Here is a 22,770-nt window from a genome sequence, read left to right on the forward strand (position 1 = left end):
AGAGGAGAGGAAGGGAAAGGGTGAATATTTAATAGGGCTTCAAATTCCACAACTTCTATAACCCAAGGATGGCAATCATGTGAAAGGCAGACTATTTCTTCAGGATTATAAAATGTGATTGCAAAGGTTTGTGTGTGAGTCCCTTGAGTATATTAATTGCACTTATCAGGGAAAGAAATTTCCAGAGATAAGCTTGCCAATCAGATCAAAGATTGTCACTGAGCTTTGCAGCCATAGGATAGGCTGACAGACATTTAGGCTAACTGAACAACATTTTCAAATCATTGCCAATAAGCAATGTCATGCCAGAAGAGGTGTGAGTCAGTAAATAAACGCAGCTTCCTTACAGTTTCCACTCTAAAATATTGTTTATTTCACTGGATTTTATAAACCTCACTCACAATAATAATTTTTCACACATTGCAGTGTTACTGTTTGGCTGAGGTGGCTGCCTCAAGCACCAAGGGCTGTCTGGATGGATGTCTGCTTGGAGCCCAGTTTAACCTATCACCGCGTGTGCATTGTCACTAGGAAGTTGTGCATACTAACCAGCTACCTGAGCCAGTTCTTTCCTGATGTGTAGTTTGCTGCATGCATTGTATGTATGGGATGCTGCCCAAAATAATAATTACCAGATTATAGGACATGTATTCTCGCAATGTATGCTAAATCCTTCAGGAGGACATGCCATCCTTGCTGATTCAGGAGAGATATTTCCCTTGGATCTCATCGCTGCCCACTCTGTCCACACTTGTAAGAGCTGAAAATAGAGTGTCATCTCAGTCAATTTAAATCAGTGTAAACACTCTGGCTGGGACAGATGGGGGTGCTGAGAGCACAAGGCAGATTTAATTTCTTTTTTAATGTGGGAAACATGTTTTTCCATAACAAATGGAAACACAAGGGACTTGTTTCCTCTCTTAAACACAGATGTCCAGCACCACTGGAGAGGTCTTTGGAGATCTCAGATACATACAGGGGCAGAAAAGGAGAAGCTGCTATAAGCTGCCAAAATGCAACATTTTACATGGCACCAGGCACCAATATTTAAACTGCTTGATCAGGCCCAGTATACCAGTACTGAGAACTCCTTTCCAAGAAAAGGAGGATTTTTAAAGAGAAGCAAAGGCCTCAGAGTCACCACATGTTGGGGACAACCCTGCAGTTTCTTCAGCCTTAAGAAAGAGAACTGATTTTATTGTTTTCCTGACATAATTGAAACAAACTCCAAACTAGTGGCTTTAGCAGAATATGGTCACAGTGCTTTCACTGGATTAGGTCTTTTGCCTTTAAGGCCAACTCCATATACATGGTAATTCAACATTTTGGCAAATCGAGACTTTGAATCTTTGTTCTTAATCCTGGAACAAATAGATCTGTTGACTTTTATTAATTAACATTTAGGTGGTAATAGTGTCCCAAGGTTTTAAGCCGAAGAGCATAAAAAGCAATGAAGCACCTGAAGGCAATGCATGATTTTATGCACATAAAGTCCACACCATATCTTTTTAATTTATCTTTCTTAATCAAGAAAGACTTAAAATATTTTAAATGGACATGTTTTAGAAATACTTAAAAAGAGACACTATTAGTTACTGAGAATGTTTTTGTTGAAAGCATTCACAAAAAGCCTGTCCTGTAATTAGACATTCTTCAGATAGTTAAAGGGAGGGATTAAAATATTTAATTGAATTATAAAATGTTTGCAGAGGATTACAGAGCTTCCCTGACACAAATATTGTAAGTTTAGCATCATTCTCTAGGCAGTTCAAGTTTTGGTGTGGGCAAGGCATATCTTGACTTGGAAGTTTAATGAATATTGCTGCTTTCCTTTTCACTTTCCATATAAATGTCTCTTTCAACCCTTTGTTTTGCAGATACTCTTTTTCTTTCCTATTCATATGTTCTATTAGATGTGAATAAAGGGCATGACTTGGTGCTTCATCCCATCTTTGCTGTAGTGCTCAACCACCCTGACTCATCCTAGGGGAAAAAATGAGAAAAAAAATGTTTTACTGAAGATAGATAGGTGGTGAGAGATAGGATCAGAGCAAAAGACTTCCTTACTTCTGATTTATTGACCATAGAAAGAATATATCAGATCCCAGAGTTTAGGATGGAGCAACCAGCCAGCTCTGGTCTCTGAAATCTTGGTCTCCAGGAAATGGAGGGATCATTGTGGGATACATCATTGAAAGCCACTTTTGGATGTCAATCCAAACCCTGGTGGAAGGATTATCCAGTGAACTGGCTGGAGGGTTGCAATACCAGGCTTGTATGTATGCCAAGATATTTCTAGGCTAAAGCAAGAACAAGTGGGTATTACTGTGCTCCTAATTTTTTTTTTTTTTTAAATTTCAGTTTAAGAGCAGACTGTTGAAGTTCTGTCAATAGTGGGAGAGAGGCTAACACTGAGTAAATAGGTGTGGTGCTTTCGGGGTGCCTTTCATGATAAATATTTATGGTGCACAAATACTGATGCTTCCCATTCACTGTCAGCATCTCAGCTCACCAGCAGCTGTATCCAAACCTTTTCCTGAACATGCCATGGAGTGCTAGGGCCAGAGCTGCAACACCTACCTGAGAGGTTGGCACTGGTGCCTGCCATTCCTCACCTTTCTCTGCCGGTCAGTGCATGAGTGCCTCCTCTTCCTCTTGCCCCAGGTAGGGAGTCGAATGGTGATCATTGCTGCTGCCTGTGCCATGCTCCTGAGCGGCGTCTTCGGGAAGGTTGGGGCAATGCTTGCCAGCATTCCCACCCCTGTGATTGGAGGCATGTTCCTTGTGATGTTCGGCGTTATCGTGGCAGTGGGGATTTCCAATTTACAGGTAACAGCTGTGTGAGCCCTGCTTCATCCCTGGTGAAGGGGACTTAATTTTATTGAAACAGAGAAGCATAGAATAAGCTGAGTTGGAAAGGACCATCGAGTCCAACTGCTGGCCCTGAGCAGGGCACCCCAAGAGTCACACCCTGTGCCTGAGAACATTGTTCAAACACTTCTTGAGCTCTGTCAGTCTGGTGCTGTGACCACTTCCCTGGGGAGTCTGTTCCAGTGCCCAAACACCCTCTGGGTGAAAAGCTTTTTCCTGATACCCAACCTCAACCTCCCCTGAATCAGCTTCGTGCCGTTTCCTGTCACAGGTAATGAGAGTTAAGAGATTAGTTCTTGCCCCTCTGCTCCCCATCGTATGGAAGTTGCAGACTGCAGTGAGGTCTCCCCTCAGCCTCCTCTTCTCCAGTCTGAAGAGGCCAAGTGACCTCAGCTGCTCCTCATACAGCTTCCCCTTCAGACCCTTCATCATCCTTGTGGCCCTCCTTTGGAAACTCACTAATAGCTTTAGATCTTATATTGTGGTGCCCAAAACTGCACACAGGTCCCTCAGCTTCAAGTCAGTTTCTTACAGACTGTGTCAGCTATAACCGCACTGCAGCAAATGGAAACATTTATGTTGGCAGTTCCTCAGGTAAAGATAAGGGGCTGTACCCAGAGGGGCTAAATCACAGTGGGCTGCCCTTACTGGTATGGGCAGGGCTGGCTGGCACTGGGGTCTGCAGGATCACAAATGGCCCAGCAGCACCAGGGCTGGGTCCATTCCTGATTTCAGTTTTGCATCCTGACATATTTCATGAACATAACAGTAATCCACAGTTTTATTAAAGTATCTTATGGAATTTCTTTGTGCAGTATACAGATATGAACTCCTCAAGAAACATCTTTATCTTTGGATTTTCTCTATTTGCCGGCCTCACAATTCCCAACTGGGCAAGCAAAAATAGTGCTCTGCTGGAAACAGGTAAGAAGTGACATCAGAAGCATTTTCTGTAGCATAAAACTGAAGGAAAGGCAGACCAGAGAAATCTTTTAAAATATAATTTTTCCTGATAAAATGCTGAAACCTGTGCATTGACTATTGTCTATTTCTTTCTGTGAGGGCTATTTTTGCCTTTTGCTCTGATGCATAGTTCTGGTACAGAAATCTCTGCTTTTGGTCAGTGACTGGGTTCTCAATGAATGAGGCTTTCTTACGTGCTCATACACAATAAAATGCTGTGCTTTCAAAATGCAAGAGCATACTCCTCTACTAAATTCCATCAAGTTCACTATATTGAAATTTTCAGTTCTCCAACAGCTGGCCCTTCACTGTGTCTTGTGTGGCTAATGTCATTATCACAAAGGCCAGAGTGTCCTCTCTTAAAGCATACGTGGTGTGCTGGGTGGGCTGATTAAAGAGCTGGGACCACAAACCACATGCTCTATAGATGCTCTATCAGATGCTCAGTGCCACTGGGCTTTGCTCATGGCCATCAGCCCTCAAGGGGAAACATCACACCTGATGACCTTGTGGTGAAATCTCATGCTAAATACATTCATGTTTCTTTGGGAGCTGAAGCTCATGTTCCTGTAGGCAGCTGTTAGGTGTTATGTTCTGGAGCTGCTGAATGTGTTTGGAGCAGAAAGTGGCTTTTTCTCAGACAGTGCTGGGGTCTGCACTGTTAATAAGCTCTTAGTTTATTAATGAGCCATCTTTTGCCCACTGTGGGTCTGTGAAACTGTAGGTCTGAAACTGGCTGTGAGATCATTCTCCCTTCCACTGCCAAATCTTATACTCCGCTTTGGATTTGCAAGTCTTGTCCAAGCAAGCATGCAGCTTGCAGCCTCTTGGCACCAGAAATGTTGCTGCTAAAACAGGTAAAATGCTCTTCCTGTGCCATGATCTAAAGTTTTATTTTTCTGCTAGGAATCATCCAGCTTGACCAAGTGATCCTGGTGCTTCTCACCACTGGCATGTTTGTGGGTGGACTTCTGGGCTTTATCCTGGATAACACCATTCCAGGTAAGATTTACTGAAATGAGCTGCTAGTTTGTGCCTGTCCTAGGGTTTGTTCCCTGGTACTTTTTGTCTTCATAACTCCTGTTCTGTGGATAGGAGTTGTTCTAGCAACCATGTGTGTGACTGCACTCCTCCCAGAGAGGGGTGAGGAATAGGAGACATCACTGAAATGGTCTCTGGCTGGAAAACAGCAGCTTATCAAAAATTAAATAATTTTTCAGGAACAACCCAGGCTGAGGAAAAGGTTTATTTGGCAAATATGTCTTTCAGGGAAAATGCCAGCCTAAAACCATATTGCTAGTTAAAAGGAGAGAGGAAAGCAGCTGTAAGAAGTGGAAGGAGCCAACGTGTGCCAGTATGGGAGCTGCTAAAACTGAGGCTGAACTAAAGCCACAGCAGTGGAAAGCAGTAGGAAAGGCTGGTGCTGGCCCTCACAGGCAGCAAAGAGCCTTGGATTTTCATCTAGCATGGGAAGGGAGCGCATAAGAATAGGAGAGGAAAGCCTCTTTTCTGCTGCAGGAAAAGGGTGGGAAGAAAGGAATGCTCTGTTAACCAGATTCTGTTACTGTCTGAGGCTTCTCAGAAAGCCAGTCTCCTTTCGGCTCATTAATTTTCCTGCAGCCTTCAATCATCAGTTCCTCTGGGTTGAATTTACAGGTGTGCTCACTCCCTTTCCCAAGAGACTTCGCTGCCACAGCAGTTGCAAGCAATTGGGAATTCCTTTGGCTAGGGTAAATATCTGTGACTGACTAGTAACTGCTAGGTAAATCTGCTCTGAAGTGTCTGGGCAGTTACCATCCAGCCTTGCTTTCCCAGCACTGTATGAACCTCCCCTTTGAGCAGGTCTTGGATCTCCTATGGCAGGTGAAAACTTCTTGGTATACATGATTCCTGTGGAAAGCACTGGAGAAGGCTGCTTATCTGGAAGCTGTTGCAGGAAAAGGGGTATTGTCTGGAAGCTCGTTAGTGAATATTTGTAGAGCTCTTTGGAGCTGGAAAGATTTAAGTAGAAGGGATTTGTATTTTGTGCTGGGTCTGCTGGGATTTGAGCAGTGGGTGTGAGGCACACAAAGCAGCCCTATGCTCAAACACCTGCTGTTATAAACACAACAACCTCACTTTGCTGTTGCAGGAACACAGGAGGAGCGGGGGCTCCTGGCATGGAAGCAAAGTCACAAGGGAGGGATGGAGAGCTCTCAGCTCATTTCCAAGGTCTATGATCTTCCATTTGGCATAGGCACCAGATATTGCAATGTCTCTTGGTTTCGCTATCTCCCTGCTTGTCCCAGAAGACTGTCTTGTGACAAGAGAATGGATGAACTGAAGGTTGTTGGGCAGAAAATCAATGTTAAAGCAAGCTTAGAAAGAAACTCTGAGATTGGTGATGATACAAGGATATAAACACCTCGCCTGCAAGAGAATTAATCTTAGAAATAGAGGTCTGAAAGTGTGTCTGCAGCCCCTGTCATCTGAGCATGAGCTGGCAGCTGTCAGAGCGGGGAGCGGGAAAAGGATTATGTCTCCCTCTTCCCAGGTCTGCTGACTTGATGGCCTTGAGGAAGTAACTTTTTCCTTCTCTCTACCTGCCTGTTCACTTCTGGGAAGAACATAATCCCTCCTCGGGGAACACCAAAGCCCAAGAAATGCCTAGGAAAGATGTTCTGTTTCCTTCCTTACACTGACCTGTGGGTACCCTAAGGGGCAGCTGTTCCGCTCAGGCAGAAGGGTTTCCTGTCCCCTGATCTAGAGCTGAAGGAGCTTCCCTGTACCACTCTCAGGCATTTCTTGGGTTGGGGTTAATCCTCAGCACCTTTAAGCAGCACTCACCTCTCACCTTGTGTTGTATACCTCATCCTGGCCAAGGGGAAGGAGCAGGTGCCTGTAGGGCATGATTCATCTCATTCCAAATTCCCATAGTTTAGCCAGAATGAATGTTGTTGTAAGAGAGGCATCTAACGTTAATGGGATGGATTGTCTTCTGAACCCGTCTCTTCTGCCTCAAACCACAAAGGGACTCTAGAGACCTTAGTTAGGTTCTTGACATAACAGAAAAAAAAACAGCTTCACTGAAATGTATCCCACCTTTGGAGTGCTGGGAGGAGTCTCAGGAGAAACTGTAGGGCACACAACCCTACAAAGATGAAGGAATCCTCATCAAATATAATGGAAAAAACAGTTCTGGTCACAATCTTACACATCCCTGTGCTACTGCTGTGTCCTGTGTACCCTTGCTGTGTACCTGTTTGGTCTAGTGTGGTGATAAGTACTTCTCTGGAAAAAAGGTGTGCAGGTTACTGCTCCTTATTCCTTGTTAGCTTCAACCTGTAGGGCCACATGCAATGCGATCACATGTGGTCCTGTGGTTGCTGGTGCTGTGTAATAAAATTGTTGCTATAGCATAAGCTTGTGTTTCCTTCATTGAGATTAATACTTGCTTTTTGTAAGTATAATAAATAATAACATGTACACTCTAATGGTATTTCTCAAGGTGGTTGCTGGAGCGAGTGGCAGGTGCTATTCAAAGAATCACTTGCAGGCCTGCACTCCTGTGAACTATGATCATGCAAGAGGAGGGCCCAAAGTAACGTGTTCTTCATCTTCTCCTTAACATCATTACAATGCTTCTAGCCTCAAAGCAATGCCAGCATGTATAAATGAAGCACACTGGAAAGGCCATGGAATGGCAAGGCTGCACCCTGGAGAACTCTGAAGGCCTCCTAAACCCAAACAGAACCCCTGAAACCCCACTTTCAAGCACAGCAGTGTCAGACATTCATCTGGGGGTGCTACCACAGCCTCAACTGCAGGGACAGAAAGGGCACTGTAGTGTTTATTCTTCCCTTGTACTTCAGTACTCAGCTCCACGTGTTTCTGCCTGAATTTATCATGCTTTTATGCACCAAGGCAACCTGGGCCACAGTCCAGGCCTTTTGGACTCAGTCTAAAAGCTGGCTGCTGAAGTTGGATAGCTAGGCACACCAGCTTTACTTTAGGTTTTAAAATAAAGCTTCCATCCTTTCTGTTTGTGATGGTTGGTAGCATGACCTCAACATAACCAGTATCAGAATACAATTTTTTCAAGTCTGCAGAGAGCCTTTAATGACAACTCAGAGATGTGAAGGACTTTATTCAATTTCACAGCATTTTTAATTCCAAGACACTATCTGAGCAGTGTTACTCATCCACGAATTAAATGTGGAAGAAGAGCACAGGGCTGGTCACTTGGCTTTACACACTTTACAGAAGTAAATAATCCAAAGTGAATAACTGTGCCTGCACTTTTCTGGGTGACTGGGGAGTGGGTCACTCCCCAGAAGCTCACTGCTGCTGTACTCATAAAGATACAGAAGAGCCTCATTCCACTCTCTGTGAGGAAATCCCTCTTTCCTTATGAGTCCAAGATGAAAAATTGCAGCAGAAAAGTAATCAATGCCAGGGTGTGACTTTTGCAGGTTGCAGTTTGAGACCTGCATCCTGTGGGAGTGTGCAGACTGCCACTGATCTGGTCTCCCTGCTGCTCTTCCCACACCTTATGCTAGGCAAGGTCACTTAACTGTACAAGCCTTTGTTTCTTTTTGAAGCAAGGCTAAACATTAAATAGCAATGGGTAAAAACATTAATAAATAAATAGCTAAGATCTTTAAAACCTTTAAAAAGTATAAATTACTCAACTGATATGTCAAGAAGTACTAATGAGGGAAGGAGAATTCAATGGTAACAAACCACTTCAACACAGTGTCTCCACACTCTGCTTAGAGAGGCTGCTCACTGAAAGAGGTGAAGCCTCCTTCCATGCCTGGTAAAACATTAGTAGAGACACTGTTTAGAAATCTTCATCATCGAAGGTCTCAGTGCACCGCAGCATCACAGTCTCATGATCACAGTGAAGATCTTCTTCCTGAAAGCCCCCACAAAGTCAAGCAGGATTAAAAACCAAAGGACTTCATTGAATTTCAAATATACAGTGAGTTGGTCAAGAGCTGAAGTACCAGCATAAGCCCTCCCTCCTCTCTGAGTCAACCACCAGCACTTGATGAGTTCCTGAGGTGCCTGATGAAAAATGGCTCAAATTTTCTGCCAATTTCCTTCTAAAATCACAGGGCTTTACCCTGTGTCTATTTACATAATCTAGATAGCTGTTACTGACTGTGGTAGCAAGTATGTCACATAACAGGCTCTGAAGGTATGAGAGCTTCCTTGAGGCCTTAACTGCTACCAACTTCAGGCTTTGCTCCACTTTTAGCAACAGAAGGAAAGGGTCTTCTCTTTCACCAGTTAACAGAGAACAAGTGGCTCTTGAGAAATCAAAGTCTGAAAGATAAAAGTATTCATGCCTGCAGTCCATCTAGTCCACCTTCTGCATTGATGCAAGACTCTTCAGTGAAATACTGCTTTTAAAAATAGGTGCTGTTTGAAAATGTATAGCTTAAGAAGCACTAAATACCACTTGCTTGTCAAGTGACTCATCTAAAACCCATAATTTTAAAAGAAAGTGTGCCTTTGAAGACACAAAGGTGCTCAGTACTATTTAGGAAAAAAAAAAAAAACACTGAGTTTCATTTAGGTAAAAACCTTTTGATCTCAGTCTAAATTAACTCTTTACTGCCTTTGCTGCTAAGCTTCTCTAATAATGTGACATTAAGACAACAGCTCATGAAAAAGTACAAGATTGCTTAACTAATGTAATGCTCAGAAATACTTCTCTATCATATACTGTAGAAGCGTGCTCCTGTTCTCATTTTGGGGTCCCTGCCCTTTAAAGAGCTCTCCCTTTCCTTGTCCAAATTATTTCCCTCTTCCTCTTGTGTGAGTCTTTCTGAAGCTTTTTATTCCAGTGGGGTGCAAGCCCTTGGTAGCCTTGAGAGCCAGGGCAGCGGCTCAAGAGGAGCTGTGCTCGGTAGCTCTGTGACTCTGAAACAGCGACCATCCACAATCCAACAGCTGTAATTGTAGTTTGTACCTGGACAGTTAACCAGAAATGACAGAACATGGCAGTGGCATGAATGACCAGCAATAAAATCCACCACCTCATCAGTTCTGCAGATGAAAGGAAAGGAGATCATGGGCTGCCTTTTGTATTTCAGTGGTGTGCCTTACCTTGGTACTTACTGTACTTGCTACCCACCTTTGTATCTCCTACAAGGTGTGTGCACAGTGTACTGGGACACTGCTTTATCCTTGAGATAATTTATGCCAGCACTGCCCAACCTCCTGTGCTAGCACTGCGCCAGCACAGGTTCCACATCAAGGGAAGGGGAATGGTCTGCAGAGGTTCAGTCATACCCATAAGGTAAGCAGGACGGGTTCCTTTCCCTGTCAAGTCCAGGAGTCTCTGATGCTCTGAGTAGCCCAATTTCTGGGGTAAGGTGAGTAGCCTATACTGATCTCTCTGCTGCTGCCTGAGTTGGTGTGTTTCAAGCTAGCTGGAACATCTTCTATCCCTGCTCTGCAACCACTTTCATAACTGTCTCAATCTGTTTGCTTTGAGATGGATCCGAATTTCTGCTCTCAAAACAAAAAATATCTTGTCAGTTATATTTTCTTTTTTCTACTCTTTTGCCTCTTGGCAGCACTGTCTAGATGTGCTGTTCTGTACTCTAAATCAATATATATTGTGACCTTCATATTATCTAGCCTGGGTGATTTCTTCTCAAAGTCCCTTTTTATTGTCTTATCACAGATAACTAAAAGTTCCTGTGTAAAAAAGCCTGTGCAGCTTTTTATTTCCTTTTCAGATCTACACAGTACAGTCAACTGGCAATTTGCAGTACTTTGGGTTCTTTTGCTGCTTGTCTTCCCATCACTCCCATTCTCCTAGTCTTATTCTAAATGTGCCTCTTTTAATGACACTACCTCTTCCCATATCACCTCATCTGGGAGTTGTGAGATGGACTTGGGCTCACACATAACGAGGCAGTCCCAAGCAGAAGGACATGACGAGACTATGCCAGGCGTGACACTCATAAAAGAAATTTAAAACCAGAAAATGCCATATCTTGCCTAAAGCTTTTCTTTCTTTTTTAGGCCTGCTGAGTTCATAGTCATTTACTTAAACACAAGAAGAGCTCTGCTCTTACACAGAACATAGCTATTCACAGACAGCTGTGGAGATCAGTGTCTGGTCTCTGACAACAGCCAGCAGGGGAAGTTTAGAAAAAAGTGCAAGAATTGGGCACACAGTGTGCTCTGTTTTACAATAAATGCTTGTACATTATAGCAAACTGTGCTGTGAGGCCCTTTTGCACTGCAAATTGAATCTGTTCCTTCAGATTTAGTAATTGCCCATGGATTGATGACCCTGGAGTCTAAATGTGGTAATTTGTATGTGCAAATATTTTTATTATGTTATTTTTTCATTTTATTTAGTGTTTTCTAGATCTTCTGGTGTTAGACACATTGAGTAATCATTCTGTGTACTGAATCCACACCATGTATGAACAAAATGGTCTTGCAGTAACCCTCAGTCTTTTTTTTTTTTTTTTTTTTTTGTAGAACAGTCCTACTCTTAACAGTATTCAATGCCTTTTCCTGTGCTTGCTGCCATTCTCTGTACCTTCTCTAGTGGTACTATGTCCAGGATGGGGGAACCGAATGGCACGCAGCAGTGTCTCTGTGATGGATTCAGATAGTGCTGCAACACCAGTTTCTGCTTTATTTTCTGTCACAACTACCCCTCATCACAAACCTTCTATTTTCCTTCAAAGGAGCATCTGCTCAAGTACCAAAGACCAGGTGGGAACTAGGCAATAGAAATCAGCAAACCAATGGCTAGTGTGGAGGTACCACTGACTGAACCAAAACAAGCACGCTCTGGCTGAGGGCTATCTCCCTTTCTGTTCTTTACCCATGTGCAAGCTCTGAGCCACCTCGATGGCAGGGAGACAAGAAGGGGAGGAAGAACAATGTAAACACAAAGACTTCTGGCTCAGCCAACCTGCAACAGTAGGCTGAACTTAAGGGGAAGCTCAGGAGGCTTTCTTCAGCTCTTTCAAGAATACAAATATCCTGCTTCTAGGCCTGCCAGTGGAGGGCTCAGGGCAGGGAACCTGGCACCCAGACAAGCAGAAGGTGGTTCTAATGAGCTCAGAATGAAGCACCTGGGGGTTGATGGAGAGCTGGAAAGTGAATTTTACCTGCTCAGAGGAGATTCAAGCTTTTCCACAAGGAACTTTAATAAACAATAATAAGAAAAAAAAAATTACAATTCCTCATGTCATTTGCCATTTTGAATAATATTCAAAGCAGTGTTCACTCACACTTAACCTCTTACAAAGGTAATCCTACTGGCCTTTTGGAATGACATATCTAAAATTATGAACCCCAAGTTCTTTTTGGAGTAATTCTGGACAATATGATCTGAAGCATTGAATACAAAAATCCCTTTCTGACATTGCTCCTGTAATATATTGCTCTGAAATACACTGCTCTTTCTATAAGGAATCCTTTGGCAAGGCTTACCTGGCAAAACTGTGTATTAGTGAAGAAGAGGTGTTTTAGGAAGTCAGTGACCTGTAGATAGAGTCTCTGGTGATCCTCTGGATTTTCAGAAGTGCAGATTGCAAATGCTGAACTGAAAATGGAATCAGATACTGTATTTAATTTTCTGTTCTGGTCTCCTTACTTTCTCTCCTCCATATTTTACTTACAAATAAAAAAAATTCAAATTGTTTTCAAGATGGTTCTGATATTAAAGAAAATAGCCAAGCAAGACAGAGAGAAGTTGTGATGGATGCATTGATGAGATACTGTTTGCCAAGTGCAAGGCAGATTTGTAAGAACAGAGAACAGAAATACAAGAAATGAGTGTCACAACAAGGAGATCTGCTGATACATTACAGCATAGTAACACTGGTTTGGGGAAAAGTAAATATCCATTTAAAACAGACAGCAACAATGGTCAGTTGGGAGTGTATTTGGTAGGGTTGTTCAGAGGAACAGCTTTAACTTCTGTGAAGTTTTTGAGTGAATACAGTAACCTGTGGTCATGAAAGGACATGTTAGCTATAACTGGCAGGTGTGTTCTCAGGTAACTGTGGCACAAAGCTAAGCTTTTCATTCTGGACCTCACCTCTGTATTCTTCCTGGGATTTTACAAAGTTCTGCCATCACACCTCTGTCCAGAATTGCAAGGTGCAGAACAATAGGCAAGAAAGAGAAAACAATAAATGTTGACTATTGAAATACCAAACTGATTTGGGACCTAAAACAGATTTTAAAGGTTCTAGTAATACTTTGCAGTATTAAGGAATACTTAATCTTATTTTAAAAGCAAATGGAAAATGTGACCTAATAAATGTTATTTAATAAATAAATAATTGTTAGGCTTTTTCATCCATTCAAGTATATTTTGCTCATCAGCCAAAACAACCTTATTTTAATTTATTCCCTTCTGGAAGTGCAACCTGGAATGGTGGTGAAAGGAAGAGATACACATTAAAGATCACTCTAAATGTTGAGAAATAAGTAGAAAATGGGATTAAAACCCCATAGATTAAAAACACTATTTGCAAATAAAATCAATCTTAACAAAGACTAAGGAGAAAGAATACATAAAAGATGAATCATAATGTGATTTTCCTCTTGAGGAAAACAATGCTTTTCTTTCTTTGGTATACTGGAAAAAATCAAAGGCAGTGCCAGTTTTGTATCTGACATGTTCTCTTCTAGGTTACTCATCTGAACTGAAGAGGAAAGAGATGTTATTATTTAAAAGGTCCTGTGTTTCTTTAGTGTTACTGTTCAGGTCAAACACACTTTAACCTGATCACCTCCATGTGACTGAATTAGGGTAAGACAAGGGAGAAAATGTTGAAAAATTATTGGTTTTGTTTCATTAAATGAGAGTATGGCTTATGATTAGCTGATTTATTAGGGAATGCCTCTTGGTCACAAGCCTGGAAAGTGAGAGAGAAAAAGACAACATGGCAAGTATTGCAAATTGAAAAAATAGAAAGCTGTGCAGAGTGGCAAAGAAAATCAGAAGGACCCCAGTTATCCTGAAGTGATGGGGCTCTTAGTAAGTGATTCTTACTGATTCTGCTATAAATGACCATTAGTTGTTTCACTTTTTCCCCTTAAAAGAAAGTATTATTGTGAGCACAGTTGCTGGAGGCTGCTATTCTGACCATTTATTAAAAAAGAGAGCTGTTGTCATACACCACAGAGCACTTGCCATGGACTGCTGGCAGTGAGCTATGAATGTACTGTGTCTACCAAAAGGGAGAGTCTGTAATTTACCTCTGGCTGGACATTCCCTGAGCCTTGCTTCCATCAAGGAAACCAGCAGCAACATCAAATGCATCTTCAAACATCACCTAGCAGAGAAATCACTTCAGATGTCAGCATATCCAGCCACCTAAAAAGTTTTACCTAGGGCATAATTTTTAATAATGTAATCTTTAAAAGCATGATATTCTTTCTTTACATTTAACAGGTAAGGTTACAGCTAGAGTAAGCCAAGAGATTTTGTGGAGACAGGAATAATGTGGAATAACTGTATTTCATGGCTTGGAACAAAAGGTCGATCCATTCCCTTAAGCCAGTGCTTCAGCCTCTGGGAATTAGACTTCATATTACATCTCCCAGAAAATCAGTAAAAACCATGGATTGTATCCGTGCTTTAGAGACTTGACTGTGGACTGCTTCTTATGGCTGGAGATCTCAGCTGTACCAGCCAGTCTCTCCAAAACTGACTCCAGCTAGACAAAGGAGTTTGGATGCTCCTTGTGCCAGACCACTAAACTCATTAGTTCACTCTGCCATAATGCAGTTCACACACTTTCTGTGCCAGAAATACCGTACAGGGAACATTCCCACAACATTTCCTAAAGCAATGAGCAATATTTGAGTTGTGTCCTGTGACTCAAAAAGAAGGTGCCAATGCCATTTATTTCTATGCTAAAGGTAAACATCTGTCCCTTCCTTGCAGCTAATGAAATTACACATACCTCTTCGAGCAGCTAGTTACTTCAGCAATCAGTGCTCCAGGAACCATTGATAGAACTGCCTGTTATTTACTCAATCTCTTATTAATAAATGCCCTGGTCTACTCAGTCACTGACTTCTTGGCTCTGCAGAGGTGCATGGTACAGGCAGTCATTGGCCCTGTACCACTGGGACTGGTCTAAAAATACTTTCTATTTGCTACCAAGTGCTTTGATTAAAAAAACCCCACCCAACCCAAAACACAGCAGAATTTAGCAAACTAGGTATCCCTTCTGGATTTAGATCATCTGTCCTCTTTGGAGAGTCTGCAGAGCACAATAACTGTATAATTCTTGCTCTTGCTCCCTGTCCTGGAGCAAGGTAGGAGCAAATTTAGCTGTTACTTAGCACAGCAACTCCACAAGTCCATGAAGACTAGCAGGATTACTACCACTGCACTTCTATAATTCACTAGCTATACTGAGAGAAAATTTGGTGCAGCTATTTACTCAAAGACTGCTTATTGTCTCCACTTACGCATTCAAGTGATCTTGAGAAAACATAGTTACAACTACTGTATGTTTGCAATTAAAAGCTGCAGAGCCAATTAGTATCTGAAGATTTGGAGTTTCAGAGGCAGACTTTGAATGTTGCTGAGCACTTACTTCCTCTGGTGTGGAGACTGAGGAACCACTGGCTTCCTCACTGTTACCTCCGCTGTCCCTCACACTACCTTCAGTGCAAGCAGGCTCTGCGCAAACAGCCTTGGGATCCATGAGGAATTCTCTCTGGCTACAGTACTGCAAGATGCTGTCCCTGCTCTCTTCAGTAAGCTCTTGCCAGAGATGGGAAATAGCTGTGGAGACCTCAGGAAGAGGAACCTCTCCAGTGCAAACAATTCCATGCTCTATCAGCAGGTCCACTGTGTGCTTATAAAAATACAGGTATCTGGAAGGAAAGGAAAGGGAGTATCTCTTAAGAGCAGGCTATAAGGCAGCCATCTACTTAAAATCAGCAGGACACCAGGGAGTAGCTCTGATCCATAACTACTTCACTGACTCTGCCTCCCAGACTTCATACAATTACTGAATGATGCCCAACATTGACGATTTCACCTGCAAAAAGGAGGCTCCAGCTTCAGCCTCAGCAGGACTGCCTCACAACAGAAGCTCCAGGTTGTATGGGTTGCACGGGCAGACCTCATTCTGGAATTTAATACATTTGAAGTTACTTGCCTTTGTATCCTGAACCTTTTGCACTGCAAGTCACGTTTTATACATTTACTGGCATCGCACTACACTTTAAAGCCCTGGCTGAGGTCATATCCTGATGCAGTAGGTACTGTACATACAGATAGAAAGACTCTATCCCAGGTCTGGATGCTCTGACTTATGCATGGGAGCTCCATTTCCTCCATTTTACATCTAAGGAAACAGATCCCTAACACTGACTTCTGACTTTAGTGAAACTGGTGGTGGAACACAGGGGTCATAACTTCTATCCAGTGACTAAATCTCAGATCAAGCCTGCTTCTTCTGTTAGCACTGTGTGGCACAGTGAACCAAGGATAATAATGCCTACTTCAGAAAGCAGGACTGAAGGTTATTTTACATTAATTAAATGCTTAGAGAGTCTCAGATGAAAATAAAAGGATCAAAGGAGTATAAACCAAGAGCTCTATAAACACCAGTCATTGTTACTATGTTTAGGCTCAAAATGATTCCTTGGAAGATGTCCCAAATAAGCATATTTCCTGATTAACTGAACAGTATTGTATGAGAAAATAACTCAAAAGAAATAATTATTTTTTGTTTGTTCCAGCAAACCAATATTAAAAATATAATTTTGTAGGCAAACATAAACCTGTTTAAACCCAAGTTTCCACACTCCAGAGTATTTTCCACCACTGCTGGAAACAAAATAGCAGAAGGGGAATAAACATTCTCATGTAAGGTAGTGCACTCACTAAGGTTTCTGGATGTCCAGCTCCAAACTAAGGACCTGGAAGTACTCAAGCAGAAGAACAGAAACCACCATTAGATTGCTCTGCTAAAGAAATTAAACTTGAAGCACAAGTCAACTATTTCCTCTCCAGCTGGAAGGAGACAACCACATTTTGCACTGGACAGATTACTGTGAAGTCCTACCAATGTATCTCCTGCTGCTGAATATGGGAATAAAACCCAGTCAGTTGAAGCTCAAAGCATTTCTGATGCTTCCCAAATAATGTGATTACATGATCACCAAAAGACTGTTGCTTTCTTTGCTGAAGAGTCTTTACCATTTTATGCCTGTTATAAAAGGTCATTTTTTGACAAGAATTAGCTATAAACCAAATGCAATCTGCCCTAGGACTACAGGATAAGTGCCAGTCTACACAGTACAGGTCCTGGTCTACCTGGCCAGTAAAGAACATGAAAGTCAGGTGTTTATGGCTCTGTCGTGCAGTCTTTGATAAAGCAGATTTTTCTAATCCTGAAAATATTGATTCAGCACATTTCAAGGTCTTCTAAACGATACCTTAACTACAGCCACCTCCAATTCTAACAGGAGCAAAAGCAGGAGCAGGAGTGGGAAGCTGGTGCCATCTGCTGGTCCAGCTGCAGTCTCCTTTTGAGGAAAAACCCGGCGATCAAAGGGGTTGTTAGAAACACACAGCAGTTCAAAGAAAAAGAGATAAAGGAACTGCAGAAGCTTTTGGTTGTAGTGGTGATACCATGGAAGAGGATGCCAGCTGCAGCTCTGGATTCTCCTGCACTGCATGTTATTAACTATGGAATGGTTAGGGTGAAATTGACTGCTTGATGGTACAGGATAGATTACACATGCATCTATTTTTCATATCTTGGCAATCAAATAATCGTTTATCCTGTTGGAAATGCAGGATAAAACCTTAAGTACTTCTTAGTGTTGTCTGACAGGAAGGGGAAGAACATGGAGTATAATACTTGGTTTTAAGATACCACTAACTTTGGAAAAAAACAGTAATTTTACCTTATTTACATTATGACTTCCAAATAAAATACATGGACAATTGACATGAGAACAGTAGTCTTTGACTTTTATGTCCTGCATCATGCATTTAGGAGCTTAAAAGCTTTAAAGACTCACATCCACTAGCTCTAAGTGTAACATATAAGTGTCTAGGTTTCCCCCCTTCCCCAGCGTTGCAGACAATTTTGCATTGTTGCAGAATGCCTTCTGCTATCTTCCAGACAACCACTATTCTGCAGGCCAGAGGCTGAGGACTATAAGTTCTTACTTGGTTGAATCCAGCCTTACCCTACTCCGATCCCACTAAAAAAGTACTCCAAGCTGCCAGGAGCTAAGGGTCTGCTTCTGAAAGGGGCAACAGTGTTCAAGCTCCTCATAACAAAGCCATTAGAGGAAGGATGAGCATCACTGTGAGGAACAGAATGTGCTTACCTCTGGTTCCTGCACCTCCTTGGAACACATACAGCTAGACTCTTGGCAAATTCATCTGGTGCAGCAATTCTTACCCTCCTAAAATCTAGCCCAATGGCAGGGATACAGTGGCAAAGTGTGGCAACACAGGGACTGACACACTTGAAAGAAATTTTCTTCTTTTCCTTAAGGAGTGAAAAATCCTCAGGGATTTACAAAGGCCTGAAAAGCTGGGGGCTGCTACAACTCTAAGAGTCTAAGGGACTTAGGAAGTGATCAGCTTCATCACCAGCAGGGGCCAAAGTTGCTGGCACAAGGCTCCAGCAGGGCTGCATGAACAGCAGTGCCTGGATACACAGTGAAAATGCAAACAAGTTAAAACCCTGAAGGCAATGTGGGGTGCACCTACCGTTCAAATTCCACTAGATCTGGGGATAAAGTGTCTGAAAACTGGGTCAATTCCGGCTTCCCATATTCTTCCAGTGTTTGTTTTTCACATTCTTGAAGCAAATACCGGATGGCAGAGTCACTTTCACTCATATCTTCTGAGGCTGATGCAGTGCTGGAAAGAACACAAGGGGAAAAAAGCTATATTAATAGCTTCTCAACTCAATTAATAATGCCCTTGTCATGGTGACTCCAGAGCCTAGGGGAATTCTTCTCAAGCCAGCTTCTTCCTCCTTCCTTTGCTTTTCAGGCAATGAGACATCCTTGCCAGAGATCAGCTACATAGAAGGGAAAAAAAAATACAAGCACTCTTTGGAAATGAGACCAACAACATGCCTAAAATGTTTGTGTACTCCATGGGATTACAGTGGTGCAGGTGAAATCTCTTTGTCCTTTCCTCATGAGGAAAAACCTCTGCTTGGAAATACAGTAACAATGACAGAGTTTCAGAGATGCTGGGATGGAAGCAAGTGCAAAATATTATCATCTTTTCTTGACTGGTATAAGCCCTTACCTCTGACTGCCGAATTGCCTCCTGACATATTCCTCCCTGACTTCCTCCAAGCTGGATGGGCTCCCATCCTCCAGACTGCAGCTCGCTGTTGTCAGCAGAAAGGTTACTGTCACATCAACAGCACTTTTGGCTTCTCTCTCACCCTCAGCCCCAACCAAGCAGAATACTGTCAACAACTGGTTCTTCACAAGCCACAGCTTTTCATTAGGCAAAAATGATGTGAAAGAAGAAATATCTGTCTTCCCAAGAACATAACTAGCACTACTGGGAGTTTATGAACACTGAGGAACTTAGAATCAATGCCTTCTTCCTAACATGGATTTTACAGAACTGATGGTGAAAACAGCCTGCAAAACTCCTGGCATGCACTAGTCAACACAGTATTTTTTTATTATCTTATAATGAACAAATTGTATGTGAAAAACCCTGACATCCAGCCTGTGATTCACAGGCAGTATGGATTTTACATATATGCAAGTACATACAAGGGGAAGCTTGCCTCATACTCCCCTCAACCAGACTCTCTGCTTGTTATCCTTTCAATTTTGCTCAGTCAATCTATTCTTTCCACCTGTGACTCACTTGTATGGGTTATCTAAGGATGTGGGTTCAGATGAGGTTGTTCATTTTAAGCACTGAGACTTCTAATTGATTCAAATTATTGGAGGTGTGAGTCACATGAATAGCAGTTTTTTTTCTAGCTGACAGGAATTTGGACACTTGAAGGGACAAAAAAAATATGTCCAAAGCCTCTACCCTATCAGACCCTAGTCCTGCTTGCTGCCAGCAGAGGCAGTGGCCAGCAGCACTAAACAGAAGGCACGTTGTTGGCAGTGTGAGGCCCCGCAGCAGGAGCTGCCACAAGCGCAGGCGGTACCTGCTGGCCAGAGTGACCGAGGTGTCACAGGCTGTAAGAGAGCAGGGCGTGAGGATGGCCCGCCAAGCTGAAAGAAAACAAAACTGTAGCATCTCTGTTAACCGTTTATATCAGAGTACACTCTTAACCAGGGGCTTCAATTTCCTACCCTAGGAAATCCTTTTACCTCACACCACAGCATGCTGTTGTGCAGTCTAAGCTCTGGCAGGGCTGGGTGCTGGTGACAGCTGTGACTGGCACTGTGCCACACTGCTGCGGCCAGGAGGAGCACACAGCTCCTGCAGGCTCTGGGTGGGAGCCTAAGAATCCAGCCTGGGGACCCATGCCAGCCCCATACCTGCTGGGGTGAAGCTGCCAAGGGTACTCAGCCTGAATGGCCTGCTGCCACGGGGTAGCAGGAATTGCTTGTTTCCTCTCTTCACCTAGGCTGGGGAGGAGGTAGGAAAGGCTGAGTCAGAGGGGGATTTCTGAGATACAGTGCTCAGTGGATTGGCAGGCTTCTCACTGTCCCTCACATATTGCTACAACTAAAGGCACAGCTGGCGCAATGCTTTAATGGGTGTACTTCTATCTCTAACAAATACATAAAAACCAAGTCCAGGCTCTTTGTCCAAGCAAATAGTTGCATACAGTTACCTTTCATCTTCAGCAAAGAACACAAGGTTTGCTCCAGCTTCTGGATAGATGTCTTAGCCTTACGCAAAACCTGATACTAAACATAAGAAGAAAACAGAACTGATTGTTCTCTGCTCTAACTAGATTCATGTTTTAACATGCCTTTGTTGCTTTGCTTCTCTTTCATGTTTACCTTCATCAATTTCCATGTCTCTGTGAAAACAACTGTGTTACTTCACTAGCTACCCTTATACATATGAAAAGGGAAAAGAATTAATAAAAGAGTAAACTTCAATATAGAATATAAATATTTGGGTATACATTATGCAATACATACACATAACACCCAATCACACAGACATTTGCTACTTAACTCTGATCTTTTTTCATCAGCAAATGGTCTTGTTTGGATCGTTCTCTTCTTGGAGCATGTCCAGAAATACCATGCTGTGAAATCTTGTTGGATGCCTACCAACTTAAGGCATAAGATTTTACTAATGACTTCCCATGAGACTTTTGCTAGGAGAAGCCTTTGCCATGTTCTACATTGCTGTAACCTGGATTGCAGCAACATAAAACATTGCAAAGGCTTCTCCTAGGAAAAGTCTGGGTTAACAGATTAACTTCAGTGCTGCACATCATTCCTTCATCGTCTGTGCCAAGCACTCCTGAAAACATATGGCCAGTGCATTTAAACATACACATCTTCAAAATATTTCAAGATTTTTGTGCACGGTGAGACCATCCATATCTACCTTGCAGAGCTTTCATGCTGGATATTTTAGCCAGGCACCAAGCACTAAGATTACAAGCAACCTTCTGTATTAAGACTTTTTAAGATATTAAACTTCCTTGGGTCCCAAGAGTCACCCAAGGGGCACAAGACACTATGAAAAAGCAATTTCAAGAACTGGCATGTGAACACAGTCCCTTTAGACCAGGCAAAGGAAGTAGCTGTTTAGTCTTGGCATCTGAGATCCTGCTGATTTCAGGTTAACTTGTATCTTGCTCAGAACATGGCAAACTGAACTCTTACCTCAACCTGCATAAGGGCTAAGGAACTCAGCAGGCACAAGCCACATATAGTGGTATTTAGCATATTCAGGAGACAATTTCTGTCCTAAACAATCATTACTCCCTCTACTTTACAAACTGGAAAACTGAAGGTAACCAATGGAACTAAACAAGTCAGTTGCAGAGTTGAGTAGATACTCCTGATGTTTACTCCTCTGCCTTGAGCATGGTAATTTTAGTCTTTTTAGTAGTATTTTGAGTAAATTTCGACTTTATAATTTTGCTTCCTTTAGTTGAGACCAAAAAACAGTATTGGTGCTTGTTTTTATTCCTGAACTTATTTTTCCACTGTCTTGAAGACAAAGTGCACCTCATAAAGCTAAATGAATTATTCCTTTCCTCTCTAACTCTTTCTGTTCCTAAACTCACTGTTCTGATTTCAGAACAAAATGCTGTGTCATCAGCTTCATTATGGGATCCCTTGGTTTGTTTCCAAAATACTATAAAAGAAAATGCAAAGCCATAAAAATGCTGTAAAAAGCCAGTAAGAAAAGTACAGATAAGGCACATGGTAAAGTCATGACCCAGCAACTACAAACTGGACAACTCACTTAGGCTGAGTTGGCAGCTTTAAAGAGATCCAGGAAAGGTGCATACAGTGATATTACACACATACTGGCACCCATAAAGACACAGTGATCATCCTCAATGATTGAGCCTAAACCTGGTTAAATTTTAACATACTCATGTATTACAACGATGCAGAGAGAAAGAGCCACTGTTCCGCACCTTTGAGGCACAGCTGTCTGACTGGGATAAAACTCTTCCCCGCAAGCTGCTGAAGAGTCTTGCCAGAGGAACCCAGTGGTGTGCCTGTGGCAAGTGCTGCTTTGCCATGCAGTGTTCTACCTCTTGCAGGCGTCTCAGGGGATTGAGACTCACTTTGGTATGTGTCTTCCTACAGTCTCCAGCTGTGCCTGTTGAAAGCTGCAATGCAACATTTATTTGTACTGAATAAATATCTAACTGAAAGGAATCTTACAGCCTGCATAGTGGATAGATAAAAAGAAAAAAAAATCTGTCTGACTGACAGGAGCTTATCTTTCTGCTGAAAATCATGGAGTTTGAAATATTTTCTTTG

The 22,770-nt window shown here is 42.4% G+C and overlaps 2 protein-coding genes across 4 annotated transcripts in view; one reads left to right on the forward strand and one right to left on the reverse strand.

The window, feature by feature from the left end:
* The window catches only part of LOC100220534 (solute carrier family 23 member 1), a 33,115-nt gene extending 25,880 nt beyond the window's left edge, over positions 1 to 7,235 (forward strand). For all 3 annotated transcript variants that reach the window (XM_030262587.4, XM_072923288.1, XM_072923289.1), the window contains 4 exons: positions 2,665 to 2,829; positions 3,687 to 3,795; positions 4,741 to 4,836; positions 5,966 to 7,235. In XM_030262587.4, coding sequence (XP_030118447.4) covers positions 2,665 to 2,829; positions 3,687 to 3,795; positions 4,741 to 4,836; positions 5,966 to 6,234 — 639 coding nt within the window. In that variant the 3' untranslated portion in view covers positions 6,235 to 7,235. The remainder of the gene's footprint in view (positions 1 to 2,664; positions 2,830 to 3,686; positions 3,796 to 4,740; positions 4,837 to 5,965) is intronic.
* A 693-nt stretch (positions 7,236 to 7,928) lies between these two features.
* STRA8 (stimulated by retinoic acid 8) lies at positions 7,929 to 22,629 on the reverse strand. The gene is made up of 8 exons (XM_041713503.2): positions 22,419 to 22,629; positions 20,637 to 20,712; positions 19,124 to 19,208; positions 18,572 to 18,724; positions 15,423 to 15,705; positions 14,071 to 14,147; positions 12,292 to 12,403; positions 7,929 to 8,731 (listed from the first exon to the last, which is right to left on the reverse strand). Exons 1-8 carry the CDS (start codon positions 22,524 to 22,526, stop codon positions 8,657 to 8,659), a joined length of 969 nt encoding a protein of 322 aa, XP_041569437.1. The 5' UTR covers positions 22,527 to 22,629; the 3' UTR covers positions 7,929 to 8,656.
* Between the last annotated feature and the right edge of the window lie 141 nt (positions 22,630 to 22,770).

This window comes from Taeniopygia guttata, chromosome 1A, assembly GCF_048771995.1.
Source record: "Taeniopygia guttata chromosome 1A, bTaeGut7.mat, whole genome shotgun sequence".
NCBI classification, from domain to species: domain Eukaryota; kingdom Metazoa; phylum Chordata; class Aves; order Passeriformes; family Estrildidae; genus Taeniopygia; species Taeniopygia guttata.